Genomic DNA, 18,241 nt, shown 5'->3' with positions numbered 1-18,241 from the left:
CTGTGGTGGCATTCCATTTAAGTGGAGGAAGATGGACACAGATGTTAGCCCAGGGCCAATCTTCCCCAGCAAAAGGAGGAGGATTGGCAGCAGATGTTAGCTCAGGGCTGATCTTCCTCACACACACACAAAAAAAGATGCATCCTTTTTTTCCTGAAATTTCTAGGCATGTAATAATTTATAATCATTGTCTTTATTCCTATCAAAATTTAAAAAGTAACCAAAATGCCTTATTTGATACAGTTTGAATAATATACAATTAAATACAAATAATATATTTAGAAAATGAGTGATTGGCAAGTAGCTACTAACTAGCTGAATGGATTAAACCCTTTGGGTTTGGGGTTTTGCTTCCTTAGGCTAGCTGTCAGATTCATTAACTTTTCTTTTCTTGCTACAAGCATAAACTTTTATTAGCAAGTAGCAGCAAAACAATCACGCAACCTGTTCTACAAGCTTGATAAAGCCCCTGATCTCTATTCTTTTGGGCACTCCATAAGCACCTTACTCTGAGGCAAACGTGAGAAATGTTTGGAAGGCAAGATCTACTAACCTTCCTATGAGAGATTAGGCATAGCATCCTCCCTTAAGTGAGGTAATACAGGACCTGACAAGGTTCTGGACCTAAGACCCCATCCCGAAGGTGTTTTACTGCTGGACTCACACAATTCTTTTTTTTTTCCCCCAGTTTTATTGAAATATAATTGATATATAACATTGTATTCGTTTAAGGTGTAAAACATAATGATTTGATATATGCATACACTACAAAATGATTACCACAATAAATTTAGTTAACATCTATCACCTCACACAGTTGCACTTTTTTTTCTTGTGATGAGAACTTTTAAAATCTACTCTCTTACTAACTTTCAAATATACAACACCGTATTGTTAACTATAGCCACCATCCTGCACATTACATCCTCAGAACTTATTTATCTTACAACTGGAAGTTTGTACCTTTCGACCACTTACCCATTCTTATTTGATGTTTCTGTTGAGCACTTATTACAGGCCAAGTACTATGATAGTGATACCAGCTCAAGACAAGGTTGATAAAAGGGAAGTCATATTGTAGAAAAGAAAAACCCTATTGTAACTTTGAATGACCTCTGACAAACTAACCCAGCTGGATGTGCACCCTCCAGGAGATGTAACCGCTCTGTAGATTTTACAACCCGTGCTTGTGCACGTTCCTCCCAGCTGCGATGAGATGATAACTTTGTTCTTTTGAGTTCCTTAGGAATGTGATGACTCCCAAACAGAGAATCTATGCTGATAGCCATCATCAATGAAAACTGAAGGATCTGGTGTGGCACTCCCAGTCTGTAACACCAGAAGGTCAACATTCCTAACCCCCTCCCCTATAACCCAATGGTCTATATAACTGCTGTAAGATTTTGTGCCCCCTTAAGATGGTTCTTTGAGACATTAGTCAACCATCTTCCCCCTTGCTAGCAAGCTGTAATAAACTGCCCTGTCTTTTCCACTATGTTGCCTCTTGATGATTGGCTTTTGTCTCGGGGCGAGCAGATAGTGCTGGGGACAAGATATACTTAGAGCCCCCAAGGGAAGTATTCTGTGAATCCCTCTTTCTTGCAACGTTCCACGTCTACCTATACTCTTCTAGTTAACTCCTATCTCTTTTTTTTTTTTTTAATAATTTTATTTATTTTTTTCCACCAAAGCCCCAGTAGATAATTGTATGTCATAGCCGCACATTCTTCTAGTTGCTGTATGTGGGCCGCGGCCCCAGCATGGCCGGAGAAGCGGTGCATTGGTGCGCGCCCAGGATCCGAACCCAGGCCGCCAGCAGCAGAGCGCATGCACCCAACCGCCAAGTCACGGGGCCAGCCCTAACTCCTATCTCTTAACTCCTCTCTCTCAGTCTCCCTTGCTGGTTCCTCCTTCTCTCTCTTACCTCTAAAATTAGAGGGCTCAATTTTACACCCTCATCTCTTCTCTCTTCCTATATTATCTCAATACCATCAATATGCAGATGCTTATCACATATCTATCTCTAATCCAAATCTCTCTTTTGAGCTTTTTTATAGATCCACTATCTAAATTACATCTCTACTTGTAAGTTTTATAAACATCTCAATTTTTAAAAAATATATATATATATTTTTTTTTTGCTGAGGAAGATTTGCCCTGAGCTAACATCTGTTGCCAATCTTCCTCTTTTTTTGCTTGAGGAAGATTAGCCCTGAGCTAACATCTGTGCCAATCTTCCTCTATTTTGTATGTGGGTCGCTGCCACAGCATGGTCGACAAATGGCGTAGGTCCCCACAAGGGATCCAAACCCGCAAATCCAGGACACTGAAGCAGGGCGCGCCAAACTTAACCACTATGCCATGGGGTCAGCCCCTACATATCAAAGTTAATATGCTCAAAAGAGGACTTCTTGACTTCTCTCCTCAAGTCTGTTCCTCTCCCAGTCTACTCCACCTCAATAAGCAGTACAGCAGGCCAAGGGAGGAGAGGATGGGGAGTTAATGTTTAACCAGTACAAAGTTTTACTTTGAGAAGATAAAAAAAGTTCTGGGGATGGATGCTCTTGAGTCACAACAATGTGAAGGTACTTAATGCCACTGAACCATACCTCTAAAAATGGTTAAAATGGTAAATTTTATGTGTATTTTACCACAATTTAAAAAGTAGTACAGGGCCGGCCCTGTGGCTTAGCGGTTAAGTGCGCGCGCTCTGCTACTGGCGGCCCGGGGTTCGGATCCCGGGCGCGCACCAACGCACCGCTTCTCCAGCCATGCTGAGGCTGTGTCCCACATACAGCAACTAGAAGGATGTGCAGCTATGACATACAATGATCTACTGGGGCTTTGGGGGAAAAAAAAAAAAGTAGTACAGCAATACACCCAGTTGAAAGGGTTATATCTTTAGACGGGGGAAAAAATGAAAGATAAAAATGTGGTATTTTTTTAAATCTTATTTCTCAGAATTATTTATGTGGTAAGTGGGAAAATTATTACTACACTAATTTAGCAGCTCAGAAATAGGAACAGTGCTTAGCAGTGGCAGAACTGAAATTCCCTAAAGGTGAAACTTATAAAAATCTATGCATCTACATGCTATAGACTGACTGAATGTTTGTGTCCCCCAAAATTCATACGTTGAAACCTAATCCCTAATGTGATGGTATTCGGAGATGGGGGCCTTAGAAGGTGATTAGGTCATGAGGGTGGAGCCCTCATGAATGGGATTAGTGCCCTTATAAAAGAGACCTCAGAGAGCTCCCTCATCCCTTTCACCACGTGAGGACACAGTGGGAAGACAGCCATCTATGAACAAGGAAACAGGCCCTCATCAGACACTGAATCTGCCAGCGCCTTGACCTTCGACTTCCCAGCCTCTAAAACTGTGAGAAGTAGTTTTCTGTTGTTTATAAGCCACCCACTTTATTACAATTTTTTTAAGCAACCCAAATAGACTAAGACAGTACAAAAATCAGTTGTATTTCTACATACCATCAATGAACATGCCAAAGATGAAATTAAGAAAATACAGTTGTCTCTCAGTATCCAGGGGAGATTCATTCCAGGACTCCCCATGGATACCAAAATCCATTGATGCTCAAAATTCCTTATATAAAATGGCATAGTATTTGCATATAAACTATGCACATCCTCCCATATATTTTAAATCACCTCTAGATTACTAATAAAAGCTACCACAGTGTAAATGCTGTGTAGATAGCTGTTATACTGTATTGTTTAGGGAATAATAACAAGAAACAAAAGTCTGTAAATGATCAGTATAGACGCATCTATCTATAGGCCTGTCAATCTGTGGTTGGTTGAATCCGCAGTTGGTTGAATCCGAGGATGCAAAACCCACAGATACAGAGGGCTGACCATAATTCTGTTTGAAATAGCATCAAAAAGAACAAAGCACTTAGGAATAAAAATATAAACCTCATAGTCTGAGAAGTACAAAACATTGTTGAAAGAAATTAAAGAAGTCCTAAATAAACAGAAATACATGGAAGACTTAATATTGTTAAGATGGCAATACTCCCCAAATTGATCTACAGATTCAGCGCAATTCCTATCAAAACCCCCACTGGCTTCTTTGCAGAAATTGACAAGCTGATCTTAAAATTCATATGGAAATTGAAGGGACCCAGAAAAGCCAAACAATCTTGAAAAAGAACAAAGTTGGGGGACTTACACTTCCTAATTTCAAAACTTACTACACAGAGCAACCAAGACAGTGCAGTACTGCCATAAGGACAAGCATGCAGAATAAGAGAATAGAACTGACAGTCCAGAAACGAACTCTCACATTTACAGTCAGTTGATTGTCAGCAAGGGTGCCAAGACAATTCAATGGAGAAAACAGTCTTTTCAACAAATGGTGCTGGGACAACTGAAGATCCACATGGAAAAGTAAAAAGCTGGACCCCTACCTTACACCATACATATAAAAATTAACTCAAAAGGAATCAAAAACCTAAATGTAAGAGCTACAACTATAAAACTTTTAGAAGAAAACAGAACAAATCTTCATGACCTTGGATTAGGCAATGGATTCTTAGATATGACACTGAAAGCACAAGCAACAAAAGAAAAAAACAGATAAATTGGACTTCATCAAAATTAAGAACTTCTGTGTTTCAAAGGACACCACCAAAAAGTGAAGAAACAACACACAGAATGGGAGAAAATATTTGTAAATCATTTATCTGATAATGATCAGATCTAGAACATATAAAGAATTCTTATAATTCAATAACAAAAGGGCAAATAACCCAATTAAAAAATTGGCAAAGGATCTGAATAGACATTTCTCTAAAGATATACGAATGGCCAATAAGCGCATGAAATGGTACTTAACATCATCAGCCCTCAGGGAAATGTAAATCAAAACCACAATGAGGTATCACTTCATACCCACTAGGATGGCTAAATCAAAAAGACAAATAATGACAAGTGTGGGAGACAATACGGAGAAAATGGAACCCTCACAGAAAGCTGGCAGAAATGTAAAATGGAGCGGCTGCTTAGGAAAACAATCTGGCAGCTCCTTAAAAGACTAAACACAGAGCTACCATCTGACCCAGTAATTCTACTCCTAGGTATATAACCAAGAGAATTAAAAACCTATGTCCACACAAAAATGTCTACATAAATGTTCACTGCAGCATTATTAATAGCCAAAAAAGTGAAAACAACGTAAATGTCCACCAACTGACAAAGAAATAAAATGTGGTACATATAATAGAATATTATTTTGCAATAAAAAAGAATGAAGTACTGATACATGCTACAACAGATGAACCTTGCAAACCATACACTAAGTGAAAGACGCCAGTCACAAAAAGCCTATATTACATGATTCCATTTATACGAAATGCCCAGAATAGGCAAATCTATAGAGGAGAAAGTAGATCAGTAGCGATGTTGCACAACTCTGAGAATATACTAAAAATCATTGAACTATAATTTAAAAAAATAATAACTGTCTTAAGATTGCTAGCCTAGGATTGTAATGCCAGTAAACACAAATGTCCAAGAAAGATAAATGAGCAAAAAGGTCTAAAATGGAAGAGGAAGACAACAAAACATCTGCCCTCTGTATCAAGTTCCATGTGAGAAATCTGAGAATCATTTGTGTCCTCCGAGATCCTAGTGAGCACCCTTCTTTTTAGAAAAAAAATATCTAACTGATTATACCTTTTCATTTTTCTTTCACAGCCAGAAAGCTCAAAGTCCAATCTGCAGCTCAGCTGTATCAATTCTGGAAACTTTTTCTTAATTATCTAGCTTTTAACTTGTTTGTCAGACATTTTCTTGCACAAAGAATTTAAAGCTACTCAGAAAAATATACAGAACAAAAGAGAATTTAAAAGTAAAAAGCAACAATCAAAACACACATTATTTACAGGTGGGCTACAAATTTAATTTTAAGCTTTCTAGTAGCCAACCAAAATAAGACAACCAATTGGTTTACAATTCACAGGGTGTTCAAATAAGATAAAAACCAACTACCCAGGAAAATCACAACTAATCCTAAGACTGTAAAAGAAATTTTCCTGAGGATATGCATAAAGAATATCCTACAGAAAAAACACTTCCTTTAGACAGAAAGATGAGAATCACCTGTTTTGTTTCTTAAAGTGCAATTAAATAAAAGAAATTCAATGGGAGGTCAATATAATCCCTTCACTGATCTGGTTTAATTCGGGGCTGTAATATTGGGTAAAGTGTACACCCTTCAGCCAACCCCTACATAAATGACTCTTTCCAGCTAAATTCTCCTCAATATAGGATGACAATGAATCCCAGGCAGTGAGTCTAATAGATCTGCATGTTTATCTTAACCTTTTCCAGGTTTCTGATGGTCTACATCTATATTTTAGTATCATGTGTCTTATTGTTATAAGCTACTTTAATACCTCTGTATACAAACATACTTAAAATAATTGATGTTATGAACAAGCAACTATTAAAAACTTATTTCCTGGCAAAGGCAATCTGACTTAGGTATATACATCCCTTAGCTAGGAAACATGACACCAATTTCTATTCTTATTGGCAACACTTTCACCCTGAATAACCTTGGGCAAGTTACTGTGCCAAATTTTGCTCTATCTAAAATAGATAACTATGGATAATTATGCTCTGTTACAAACTGATGCTTAAAATTAATTAAGGTACTTAATCAAATGGTTTGAGTTTTTAAAACTAGTCACTATAAGCATATCCTATAATTCTTCTGCCCTTACACTTTCCAAAAAATGCATTATTCCACAAAATACTTTCCAATAGGGCTACTTTTATACTTCAAACCCATATCTGTGTATGATACTCATCTTCAGTCAATATAATATTCCTTTCTTAAAAAAGGGAATCATCAAGTGCTATGTAAAAATATTATAGGAAGATATCAAGATGCTTCAAATTTAACATACTTTCCACTAACATGTACCTAAATATTTACTACCACACACTTATAAGACATGATCATTACCATCAGCTGTAGTTGCTTTTTGGTGAGGCATCAGCATGGCAGCAAATTCTTGAAGTTGATTTCCTCTGATGATCCTATCTAGGTACATTTTCTCTAGGATCCCATAAGCAGCAAGTTGCTGGCACCTTTCATCCTTAAAAAGAGTAGCTAGCATCCGAGAACGCTGCTGTCCTAAGGGAAACAAATGAGCATCAAATATTCTCACCATCTATTTCTTCAACGAAAAATACTGCATGATCTATTTTTTGCCTACTAAAATATAAAGTTGAGTCTCATTATTTGCAGTGGTTATGTTCTATAAAGTTGCTGCCATCGCTGAATTTGTGAATATTCAACTGCTGCTCCTAGAGGAAATACAGGGTTAGGCTCCTGTGAGCCTCTGGTCATAACATTTTTGTCAGCTGATCAATAAGTCACACCTTGTTTACATGTGTTTCTGTTTCAAGCCACCTTATTTAATATATATTGATGATTCATTACATTGAACTCACAGCCAACATGCCTTAATTAAGCTTACCTAACACATGTATTTTCTCCACAAGGTGCATCACAGACTTCCTACACTTAAGAACTAAAGAAAGCACGTCAGCACCATGCTTAGGGGCCATTTTTAACAGTGAAATCACCAACAAAAAGCAAAAAATCTGAAAATCATAATATTAAATTGACCACCAAAGGGACACTTGTTTCTAGTACGAGAGCTGAAACAAGAAGGCAGAGGGCCATCTTGTTCAACCTCAGCTCGAAACATAAGTCAGGGGACTCCAAGTTTTTGCTACTCTGCACAAGTCTACAAATGACTGTGAAAGCACAAGCACTGATTTTGGGGTTAGCGAGTAGGCAAATTCACAAATATGGAATCCATGGATAATGAGGATCAACTGTACATTCATATGTGAAGAGTAGGGTATCCACCAGCATGTTATGAGAAGTTCAAATTATAGGTAATTATTTTCTTCTTCTCGCTTATTTGTATTTCTATAATGAACACGTCATTCCTTTGGTAATAAAAAAAATTACAAAAGATGAACAAACATTTCTCAGATGGGAAACAATATTCAGAGTTTCAATCTATACTCTCAAGGGTCTTTAAATAGTGAAAAAGTGCATAACAATTGATGACAATAAAAAAATCAAACTAATGGAAATACTTCTATGAACAAAGTTTTTCTAATTATTTTCTAGCTCTGTATACTGAAAGAGCCTAATACACCCAGTAGCAATGAGCATACCTAGCATCCCAATCTTGGTGTCTTCATTAAAAGGAACTAGGGATCCTCGAAAAATAGCTGATTTCCAGCCTGGGGCAGGAAAAATACAAGAAGAACCTAAGGCATCTTTTATGCTACAATGCAGGCAACTATTCAAAAACTAATGGTGCCATGTCAAAAAAGACATGATCTGGTCATATTTGGGACAATGTGAGCATCAAAAAAATTACAAGTATAATTTACTATAATCAAATAAATAAAAAACGGAGTCAAATATACAAGAATCTTCATAGCAGTACTAGTCCTAATAGACAATAAGAAACTACCTAAAGGCAATAAGATAAAGAAATTGTGGTATATTCACACTATGGAATACTACAAAACAATGAAAATGAAGAAACTATAATTATGTAGCAAAATGGATAAATTTCATAAAGTTGAGCAAAAGAAGCAAAACAAGAGTATATATGCTATATGATTTCATTTATATAAATATAAGAAGCAGGCAAAACTAATGTATACTAGTAATTGCTCTCGGGGTGGGGGTTGGGCCTAGTGGCTAGGAGAAAGCATGAGAGAGGCTTTCAGGGTACTGGTAACAGTGTTTCTTGTTCTGGATACTGGTTACATGATGATGTTCATTTCTGACAACTCATCAAGCTGTACACTTTTGATATGTGCACTTTTCCTGTGCGTATGTTATACACACAGAAAAATAAGCATAAAAAAAAGTCCTGAGTGATACTAAAAAAAGGAGAAAAAAGAAAATAGAAAGGAAAGTTCTTACAGAAGAATAGTACCTAATAAATGCAGAAGAATAGAATTAGGAGTAAATCACCCTTTTTCAGCATACAATATAATAAATGATCCAGGCAAGGATTATTAATAGATACTAAATTATTGCAAGGAAGTCAGGGAACAGGATTTTTGTAGAGTGTCAAAGTAGCACCCCACAAATTATTTATAAAATGCAAAGAGGAAAACGTACCCTTTACAGTGGAATCTCTACCTTCACTAAATGACCAAACTCAGCACCACTAATAGTGGGACAACCTGACATCATGCTCCCTCTGATGTGATGCAACAGCAAGTACACCACACAGCATCACTATGAGGTATTGCTAGAAAAATTTTAACCTGAACTTGATTTAACGTTTGGCTAACTTCCAGTTTACAGAAAATACATGGAATTAGGAATAAGTAAACAATATATATCAAACAAATCTAGAATGAAGGACATTCTGCACAACAATTTCCTTGAACTAGTCAAAAAGTCAGTATTTTTTAAGTGAGGAAACTATACAATGTTATACGTCAATTATATCTCAATAAAGGTGGAGAAAAAAAAAGTGAGGAAACTTTTCTAGACTAAAAAGAGTCTAAAGAGACATAATCACCAAATGCCACATATGAACTTTTCCTTGTTAAGGGGAAAAAAGGCAGTTATAAAAGATATTCCTGAGACAACTGGAGCAATGATAATATGGACCAGATGCTACATTCTATAGCGAAATCACTTGTTAAATTTTTTAGGGATGATAACGGTATTGAAGTTATGTAGAAAAATGTTCCTATTCTTAGCAGGTGCATGACGATATATAAGGAGGGAGTGTCATGATGGCCTCCAACTTACTTTAAAATGATACATCAAAAAACATGGGGCGGTGTGGTGTGTGAGAGAGAGACAAAGCAAAAAGCAAATATGACAAAATGCCAGGAGAGACAGGGGGAAAGTAAATATGATAAAATGTCAGGAAAATTTAGAAAAAGAATAATGAAGGGAGAGTAGCCCTGCTAGATAATAAAACATAAAGCTACAATAATTCAAAGAGCATAGTACTAGTACATTCATAAATAGGCTAATTAATGGAACAGAATATTATGTCTAGAAATCTTACTATAATGCATTTCAAATCAATAGGGAAAAAAAGATGTATTATTCAATAAAGGATGCTTGGTCAAATGACTAGCCATTAAGGGAAAAAAAAAATGGTCAATTCCCTATCTCATTCCTTACACTAAAACAAATCCAAATGGATTAAGATTTACAAGTAAATTTAAGAAGCAGGCAAAACTAATCCATACTAGTGATTACTCTTAGGGGGTGGGGGGGTTGGAGGTAGTGATGAGGAGGAAGTGTGAAGGTAATACATGAAACCCTGAAGCTGCAATTCTCAAAGGGGGTCCCCAAGACCTTTTCAAGGGATCAGTGAGGAAAACGCCACTTTTTTTTAAAAGACAAAGACATCCTTTGCTTTTTTCACTGTGCTGACATTTGCACTGGTGGTGCAAAAGCAATGGTGGCTAAAACTACTGGTACCACAGCACAAATCAAGGCAGTGGCACCAAACTGTATCGTGCCACACACTCACAGTCAAAACAAAACAGCCAGTTTCACTTAAGAATGTTCTTGCAGCAGTAAAAATTACTTTTGTTAAATTCTGACACTTGAGAACACATCTTTTTGATATTTTGTGTGACAAAATGGGAAATGCACATAAAGCACCTCTGCTGCAAACAGAAGCACAATGGTTCTTGTACTTGGGAAACACTGCAAGCTGAACCAGTCTTTTTCTTCCATAGACCACCATTTACTTGAAATAGAATTGACAAATTATGGTTTTTCAGACTTGGGTATCTGGCAGACATTTTCTTAAAAATGAGCAAAGTGAGTCTGTCACCAACAACCAACAGTATTTGTTGCCCCTGATAAAATTAAAGTTTTTGAGAAAAAATTAGAATTTTGGAAAACTTGTATCTGCCACCATGAGCTGGACAGCTTTCCAATACTTAATTTTTTTTTTTTTTTTTTTTTTACGAGATCAGTGGTAATAGATTCAAATGTAATTTTTCTATATTGTATAACAAAGTACATCAATATGTGGAAGTTCTGTATAACTCAGTGAACCAATATTCTCCAACCAACCAATACACGATGGTACAAAATCTTGCATGTGTAAAAGATTCATTTAAAGTGCAAGAAGGACCAAGATTTTACATAATAGAGTGCAAAAGGCTCATTGATATGGTTTCAGATGCCACATCACAACTAACCTATAAGAAACTATACCACTTGTCAAGTTCAGTGTAGTATCAAAGAAGATTATCCACAACTATCTGAAAAAGCCATTAAGTATGCCTCCTTTTTCCAACTACACATCTCTGTGAGGCTGAATTTTCTTCACATACATCCCCTAAAACAATACAACAAAACAGACTGAATGCAGAAGCACCTTTAAGAATTCAGCTTTTGTCTATCAAGCTAGACATTAGAAAGATTTGAAAAAATGTAAAACAATTCCATTCTCCTAACTTTTCTTGCTTTGGGAAATATATCTTTTTATAAAAATATGTCCTTTACGTTTATATGTAATGGATCAATTATTGTTACTTTTAAATGAATTAAATATTTTTAAAATCTCTCATTTCAACTTCTAATATAGCAATCAATAGATATAACCTACACAACCAAAAGCTCTCTAGGGTTCTCAATTTTTCAGAGTGTAAAGAGGTCCTGAGACCAAAGGATCTGAGAACCTAAAGTACTGGAAGAAAACATGGGGGAGAATTTACATAATTTCAGTGTTTTGTTTGTTGGGTTTTTTATTTTGCTGCTTCTTGTCCAATCTGGATGTCTTCTATTTCTTTTTCTCATCTAACTGCCCTGACTAGAGCCTCCAGTGCAGTGTTTCATAGAAAAGACAAGTGCAGACATCCTTGTTTTGTTTGTTTGTTTTGCAGGGAAGGCCTTTCTAAGCAAGTCAACAAAACCCAGAAGCCAAAAAAATAAAAGATTAATACACTTAACTACATAAAAATTAAAAGTTTCTGCATGTCAAAAAAGTTATAAACAAAGCCAAAAAGAGATGACAAATTGGCAAAAAATTGTCAATTTTTTAATATACGTGAAGAGCTTTTATAAGTCACCAAGAAAAGGATGAAAACTGAAAAAATGGGGGCTGGCCCGGTGGCGTAGTGGCCACCACAGCATGGTTTGACAAGCCGTGCATGGCTGTGTGCCCGGGATCCGAACCTGCGCACCCCAGGCCACACGAACTTAACCCCTACGCCACCGGGCCAGTCCCTCATAACCATTTTTTTTGGTGGTATTTTAGAACTAAACGTCATATTCTCTCTCTTACTATGCCTAACACAAGTTGGTAATAAACTAACACATGCATATTTAAATTTTATTAAAGTTACCAATCCATTTTATTGCTGTTTTTAAGTGTTTAAATGTTTAAACTTAATATATCCTAATTGTATTAATAAGACAACCCTTTGAAGAATAATACTTCCTTGCTAAATCCTCCATTAGTAACCTGAAATTATTAAGCAAAGTTAATTGACTATTCATTAAAGCATAAATGATGTGTTTACCTGCTGATGCTAAGATGGTACAGTGCAAAGCATGTTTTAAGGCCTCTAGTCTTTCACTTTCATGCACTATTGTCTTGTAAGAGAGCTCATTGTACCTTTGTGCAGCTTCAATGAATTTTCTTCTATAATCAAGAACACGTGCATAGCATACCTACAGAGGGAAAATGTTTTAAATAGGGGGAAAAATTAAAAAGCAAAAAATAAAAAAGAGACAATTTCTAATACATAATAGCATTTATCAGATGTTCTGGAGCATCTTAGTATAGTAGGATTCTCCAACACAAAATTAATTCCAAATCAGCTCATCTGTTACCTTATAATGTATCTGTAACTGTTCGTTGGTTGATTCATTCTGAAGCAATGATGCTCGATTTATGTAAGCCTCTGCCTGGACTGGATCATCATCTTCCAGATATAGCCTAGCAATCTTCAGGTACGTCTCCAGTTTATAATCTACATTGTACTGTCTAGGATAATAGAAAAACACAGAATGATAAATATTTTATCAAGAAAATTTTTAGGCATGGTAGAAAATAATTATATAATATACATATAATTATACGTTTTTTCCTTATATATATTTTCTTAATATAAGAGAATCAAACTTTTTATTGCATTATATAAAAGCTAAAAAATATTTGTGAAATAAGTTTTATTGAATTTTTATTTTTATCATTGTTGTTCACATTATATTTTAGCTTCTTCTAATCCTCAAATAATCTCACAAGTAAAAGGAAAAAATGCCCAGTTCAGGGGTATAGCATATACTACTACTACTGATAGTACTATAAATGAGTACAACCATCCTGGAAAACAATTTGGCAATATGCCCTCCAACAATCCTTTGAATCCTTTAAAATGCATTTACTGTATGCACTATATTTTATCCACTATACTTTACCTCTAGAAAATAAATCCTATGAAAATAATCATGGATGTGCACACATATGTACGTGCAAGGATATTCATCTGTAAAGTTAATCATAAATATCTGTAATAGGAAGAAAATGAAAATCACCTATTATGATATTTATGGTACTCAATTAAGTTGTGGTACATAAAGACCATAGAATAATATATACATAATCATTACTATGTGAAAATAGTCATCACGTGTTTTTGCTAAGCGAAAAAACTGGATAAAACAGTATATAAAAAACCATTAAAATGTATTTCTATACACATATATCAAGACAGTAATAGCAATTATCTCCGGGTAGTGGGTTTACAAGTGGTTTTCATTTTCTTCTTTACCCGAGTGGTCACATTTTATGCAAGAAATATATAACTGAAGACCTCACATAACTCAAAACTCACATAATTCAAGATTAGTCTTCACAAAAAAATTAATCCTTTCTATTTACCAGCAAAAGTGGTGCCACCATGTGGCAAGAACAGAGTTTACAATTCACTTGGCCTCAGCTTTGAAATTAATTCTTCACTTTCTAAATTTTTTATATTAATTCAAATTTTTCCATAAGCCATACTTTATTAATATTTTGTACTATATTATTTCCATTCACAACTCAAATTTACATGAAATGCTATAAATGGCACTATACTTTCAAACTTTTCCAATTTTATGCCAAGTGTGCTTATTCTATCTATTACTTTCATAATCAGAATGAATCATTTTTTAAAGAAAAAAGTTCTCAATCAGGGCCAGCCCAGTGGCATAGAGGTTAAGTTCGGGTGCTCCGCTTTAGCAGTCCAGGGCTCACAGGTTTGGATCCTGGGTGTGTACCTACACACCGCTTACCAAGCCATGCTGTGGCGGTGTCCCATATACAAAATAGAGGAAGATGGGCCAAGCTCAGGGCCAATCTTCCTCAGCAAAAAGAGGAGGATTGGCAACAGATGTTAGCTCATGGCCAATCCTCCTCACCGAAAAAAAAAAAAAAAAAAAGCTCTCAATTATTTATCCAAACCCTACTTTTAATCACTTTAACTTGTTTACGAAACCACTGAATTTTCAGTTCTTTGGTATCCTCACAGATAAAGATAATGCTACAGTACTATCAAATGATAATTACCATCGCTACAAAGAACAATATCTAATTTTATATTTATTTCAAATACCAGTGAATATAAATCGATTGCTCTGTGCTAGGGAGAAAATGCTCCAGACAGAATAAGACCAAAGCAATTAAGAAAACCCAGCCTTTTCAAACTATCAGAAAAAAAAAAAATTTTGCTTGGACAGCAAAATTCAACATCTACATATGAAGGCTTTTTCATAAACTGGCTGCTTTTTCAAGGAGCATCACTGCCTAACAATAAGTAATGCATAAAAGGCAAGATGCCTGAAGTAGTGTCTGCCTCATCATCAAAAATATTACTGAAGACAAAAAAAGAATCTCTCATTCACCCAGTCAAAGAGTAGAGAAGCAGCGGAAATTATTATTATTATTTTTGTGTGTGTGAGGAAGATTAGCCCTGAGCTAACATCTGCTGCCAATCCTCCTCTTTTTGCTGAGGAAGATTGGCCCTGGGCTAACATCCATGTCCATTTTCCTCTACTTTATATAGGCCACAGCATGGCTTGACAAGCAGTGCATGGGTCCACGCCCAGGATCCAAACCTGCGAACCCCGGGCGGCCAAAGCAGAGCCTGAGAACTTAACTGCTACGCCACCAGGTCGGCCCTTAAAATTATTTTTAAGTCATTCACAATTGGTATTTTTAAACTTGCCAATTGAAAGGGCTAGTGTGTTTAATAATATAACCAAGAGTCTCACATCTTTCATCCTTGTGCAGTATACTTTAGAGGAATGTTTCATAAAGAACTATAAATGTTTTTAAAAATACATATAAAAAGGTAAGATTGGTTGAATAAGAGTTACAAACTATCATCTTAATTTTTACTATTTTCCCATCTCACTTTCTCTAGTATCCCAAACCCAACAATCCATTGAACCCACTGTGACTTTCAAACCACTGATCGTATTACACTGTTACTGTCTTTTTCCCCTTAAAAGCCTCACTTCCCTCCACAGCTAGCTTAACTCCTATGGTCAATCATTATAATCACTGAATTGCATATGCACTCACCTTCCTTGTCCCTCTCTTGCTGTCATACTTGGGCAAAATCATAACTCAGTTTAAACCTAACAGTTTGTCCACTTCTTTCCTGCACCCATGAATTCTGATGGAGAAAAACACCCAACCAATCTGACTGATCTCATTTTAATCACTATGACCTTCAAATGAGCCCTTAATGCTGCCAAGTATTCTATACATTCCTAGTTCATTCACTGTCTTACTCTCCTAGAGAATTTTTTCTCATATTCTTGCCTCTCCTCAACCTCACCACTCCCACCTCCATCCACACTTCCAGCTGATGACTTTGATTCTGACTTCACAAAGAATACTGAATCAAAGAGTACTTGCACAAACTCCACCACATCACCAATATCTGCACCCACATACTCTGTGTTCCTGGCTGTTACCAAGGTTACCGGGGGCTACTCTGTCCATCAAGGAACATGTGGCAATGTCTACAGATATTTCTGATTGTCACAACTGGGGGTGGTGATGCTACTGGCATCTAGTGAGTAGAGGCCTGGGATGCTGCTCAACATCTTGCAATACACAGAACAGCCCCCACAACAAAGAATTATCCAATCTAAAATGCAAACAGTGCCAAGGTTGAGAAACTGTGCTATAGAGAAACTCTATGCCTCTATCTAAAGCCTATCCCTCCACTAGATTCCTTCCCTCTTGTCTACTCCTGCAAGAATACTCTCCCCTACTCTTTTTTTTCCCCCTCAGGAAGATTTGCCCTGAGCTAACATCCATGCCAATCCTCCTCTTTTTGTATGTGAGCCGCCACCACAGCATGGCCACTGACAGATGAATGGTGTAGGTCCATGCTCAGGAACCGAACCCAGGTTGCCAAAGTGGAGCATGTCGAACTTAACCACCAGGCCGCCAGGGCTGACCCTCCCCTACTCTCTTATATCAAATTTTTGCTTTCCACTGAATCATAAAAGAAAAAATACTCTCTTAACCTAGCCTCTGCTGTCATCTTCTACCCTATTTCTCTGGTCCCTTTTGTGAAAAGTTCCCCAAAGAGTTGCCCATATTCACCATCTCCAATTATTCTCTTCCCATTCTCTCTTAAACCACTCCAATCAAGCTTTCACTCTCACCATTTCACCTAAACGGCTTTTGTCAAGGTCCCCAATGACCTCCACTACTAGCTCTCATGGTTAGCCCTCACTCCTCATCTTATTTGACCTATCAACACCATAGCTGATCACTCACTTCTTCTTGATACATTTTCCTCATTTGGCTCTAGGACACCACACTCCATGTTCTTCTGGTTTTCTTCTTACCTGAATGGACAATCCTTCTCACTTGCTGTGCCTTCCTCCTGCCCCTGACCTGTTAAGTTGGAGTGCTCCAGGCCTCAGTACTTAGTTCTCTTCTCTATCTATATTCCCTCCCTTGGAGATCTCATCCAATCTAATGGCTTTAAATTCTATCTAGTTACCAATGACACCCAAATGTGTATCTCTAGGCCCAGACCTCTCTCCTAAACTCTAGACTAATATATTCCACTCCCTACTAGATATTTCCACTTGGTTATCACACGCCTAAAATGGAACTCGTTCTCTTTCCTCAAACTTATTCTTCACCACTCAGTAGATGACAACTCCATCTTTCCAGTTATTCAGACCAAAAATCAGGACATATCTTGGCTCTCTTTATCACACTCTGTATCCAAGCTGTCAAGAAATCCTTAGCTCTACCTTAAAAACATATCCAGAATCCGACATTTCTCCCACAATCTCCATCTCATCTGCAGTAGTGTATAAGCATCTTAACTAATGTCTCTACTTCTATTATTCTATGCTGATTTTATTCTCAACCCAGTAGTCAGAATGATTTTTTAAATATAAGTCAGATCATGTTAGTCTTCTGTATAAAACTCTCTGATGGCTCCCCCTCATTTCACTTAGAGAAAAGCCAAAGGCCTTTAAATGGCTTACAAGACCCCACATAATCTAGTCCCCAGTACTCTCTGATCTCATCCTCTCTCTCTCCCCGCTTTGCTGACTGTACTCTACTCACACTGGTCTCCTTGTTCTTCTTAAAACACTCCAAGCATGCTCCCATCTTAGGGCTTTTGCTCTAGCCATCCTCTCAGAGGACCTACTGTTACTCTTCCCTCAGATAGCTCACAGTCACTCCCTCACCTCCTTCAAGTGTTTGAGAAGGTGATATTAGGACCACCCTACCATTCCAATCACCCTACTTAATGATACAACCTGTCCTCCACTTTGCCCCTTACTTTTCTTTTCCCCATACTGCTTATCACCTTCTAAAAATAAATCCTACAAAATTTATTTACTTATTAAATTGTTTATTATCTCTTCCTATACTAGGATATAAGAAAAAACATAAGTGAACAATTATATATTTCCATCCAATATCCACTATTTACTATACTTTTGTCCTGTTTCCAAAGGAATTCCCACCAACACTTGGGCTGCATTTCTCCAATCTTCTTCTTTCTCATATATGGATGCAAGATGCTGTCTTATGGAAGCAACCTGGAATAGTAGGTATACATATTAAATTATTTCAACTGACATTAGTAACTAATTAAAATACATAGCTAAGTTTATCTATTATGACAATGCTCTCATTCA

General features: G+C 36.7%; 1 protein-coding gene across 3 annotated transcripts in view; it reads right to left on the bottom strand.

Moving 5' to 3' along the window:
- The window catches only part of COPS4 (COP9 signalosome subunit 4), a 38,160-nt gene that overhangs the window by 6,619 nt on the left and 13,300 nt on the right, over positions 1 to 18,241 (bottom strand). For 2 of the 3 annotated variants that reach the window (XM_058547397.1, XM_058547396.1), the window contains exons 4-7: positions 18,039 to 18,142; positions 12,899 to 13,052; positions 12,586 to 12,736; positions 6,995 to 7,165 (exon numbers count right to left, since the gene is read on the bottom strand). In XM_058547397.1, coding sequence (XP_058403380.1) covers positions 6,995 to 7,165; positions 12,586 to 12,736; positions 12,899 to 13,052; positions 18,039 to 18,142 — 580 coding nt within the window. Of the gene's footprint in view, positions 1 to 6,994; positions 7,166 to 8,226; positions 8,296 to 12,585; positions 12,737 to 12,898; positions 13,053 to 18,038; positions 18,143 to 18,241 lie in introns of all 3 variants that reach the window. The other variant, XM_058547395.1, reaches the window with a different exon arrangement.

This window comes from Diceros bicornis, chromosome 8, assembly GCF_020826845.1.
Source record: "Diceros bicornis minor isolate mBicDic1 chromosome 8, mDicBic1.mat.cur, whole genome shotgun sequence".
NCBI classification, from domain to species: Eukaryota; Metazoa; Chordata; class Mammalia; order Perissodactyla; family Rhinocerotidae; genus Diceros; species Diceros bicornis.
This window is presented reverse-complemented; position numbering and strand designations above follow the sequence as displayed.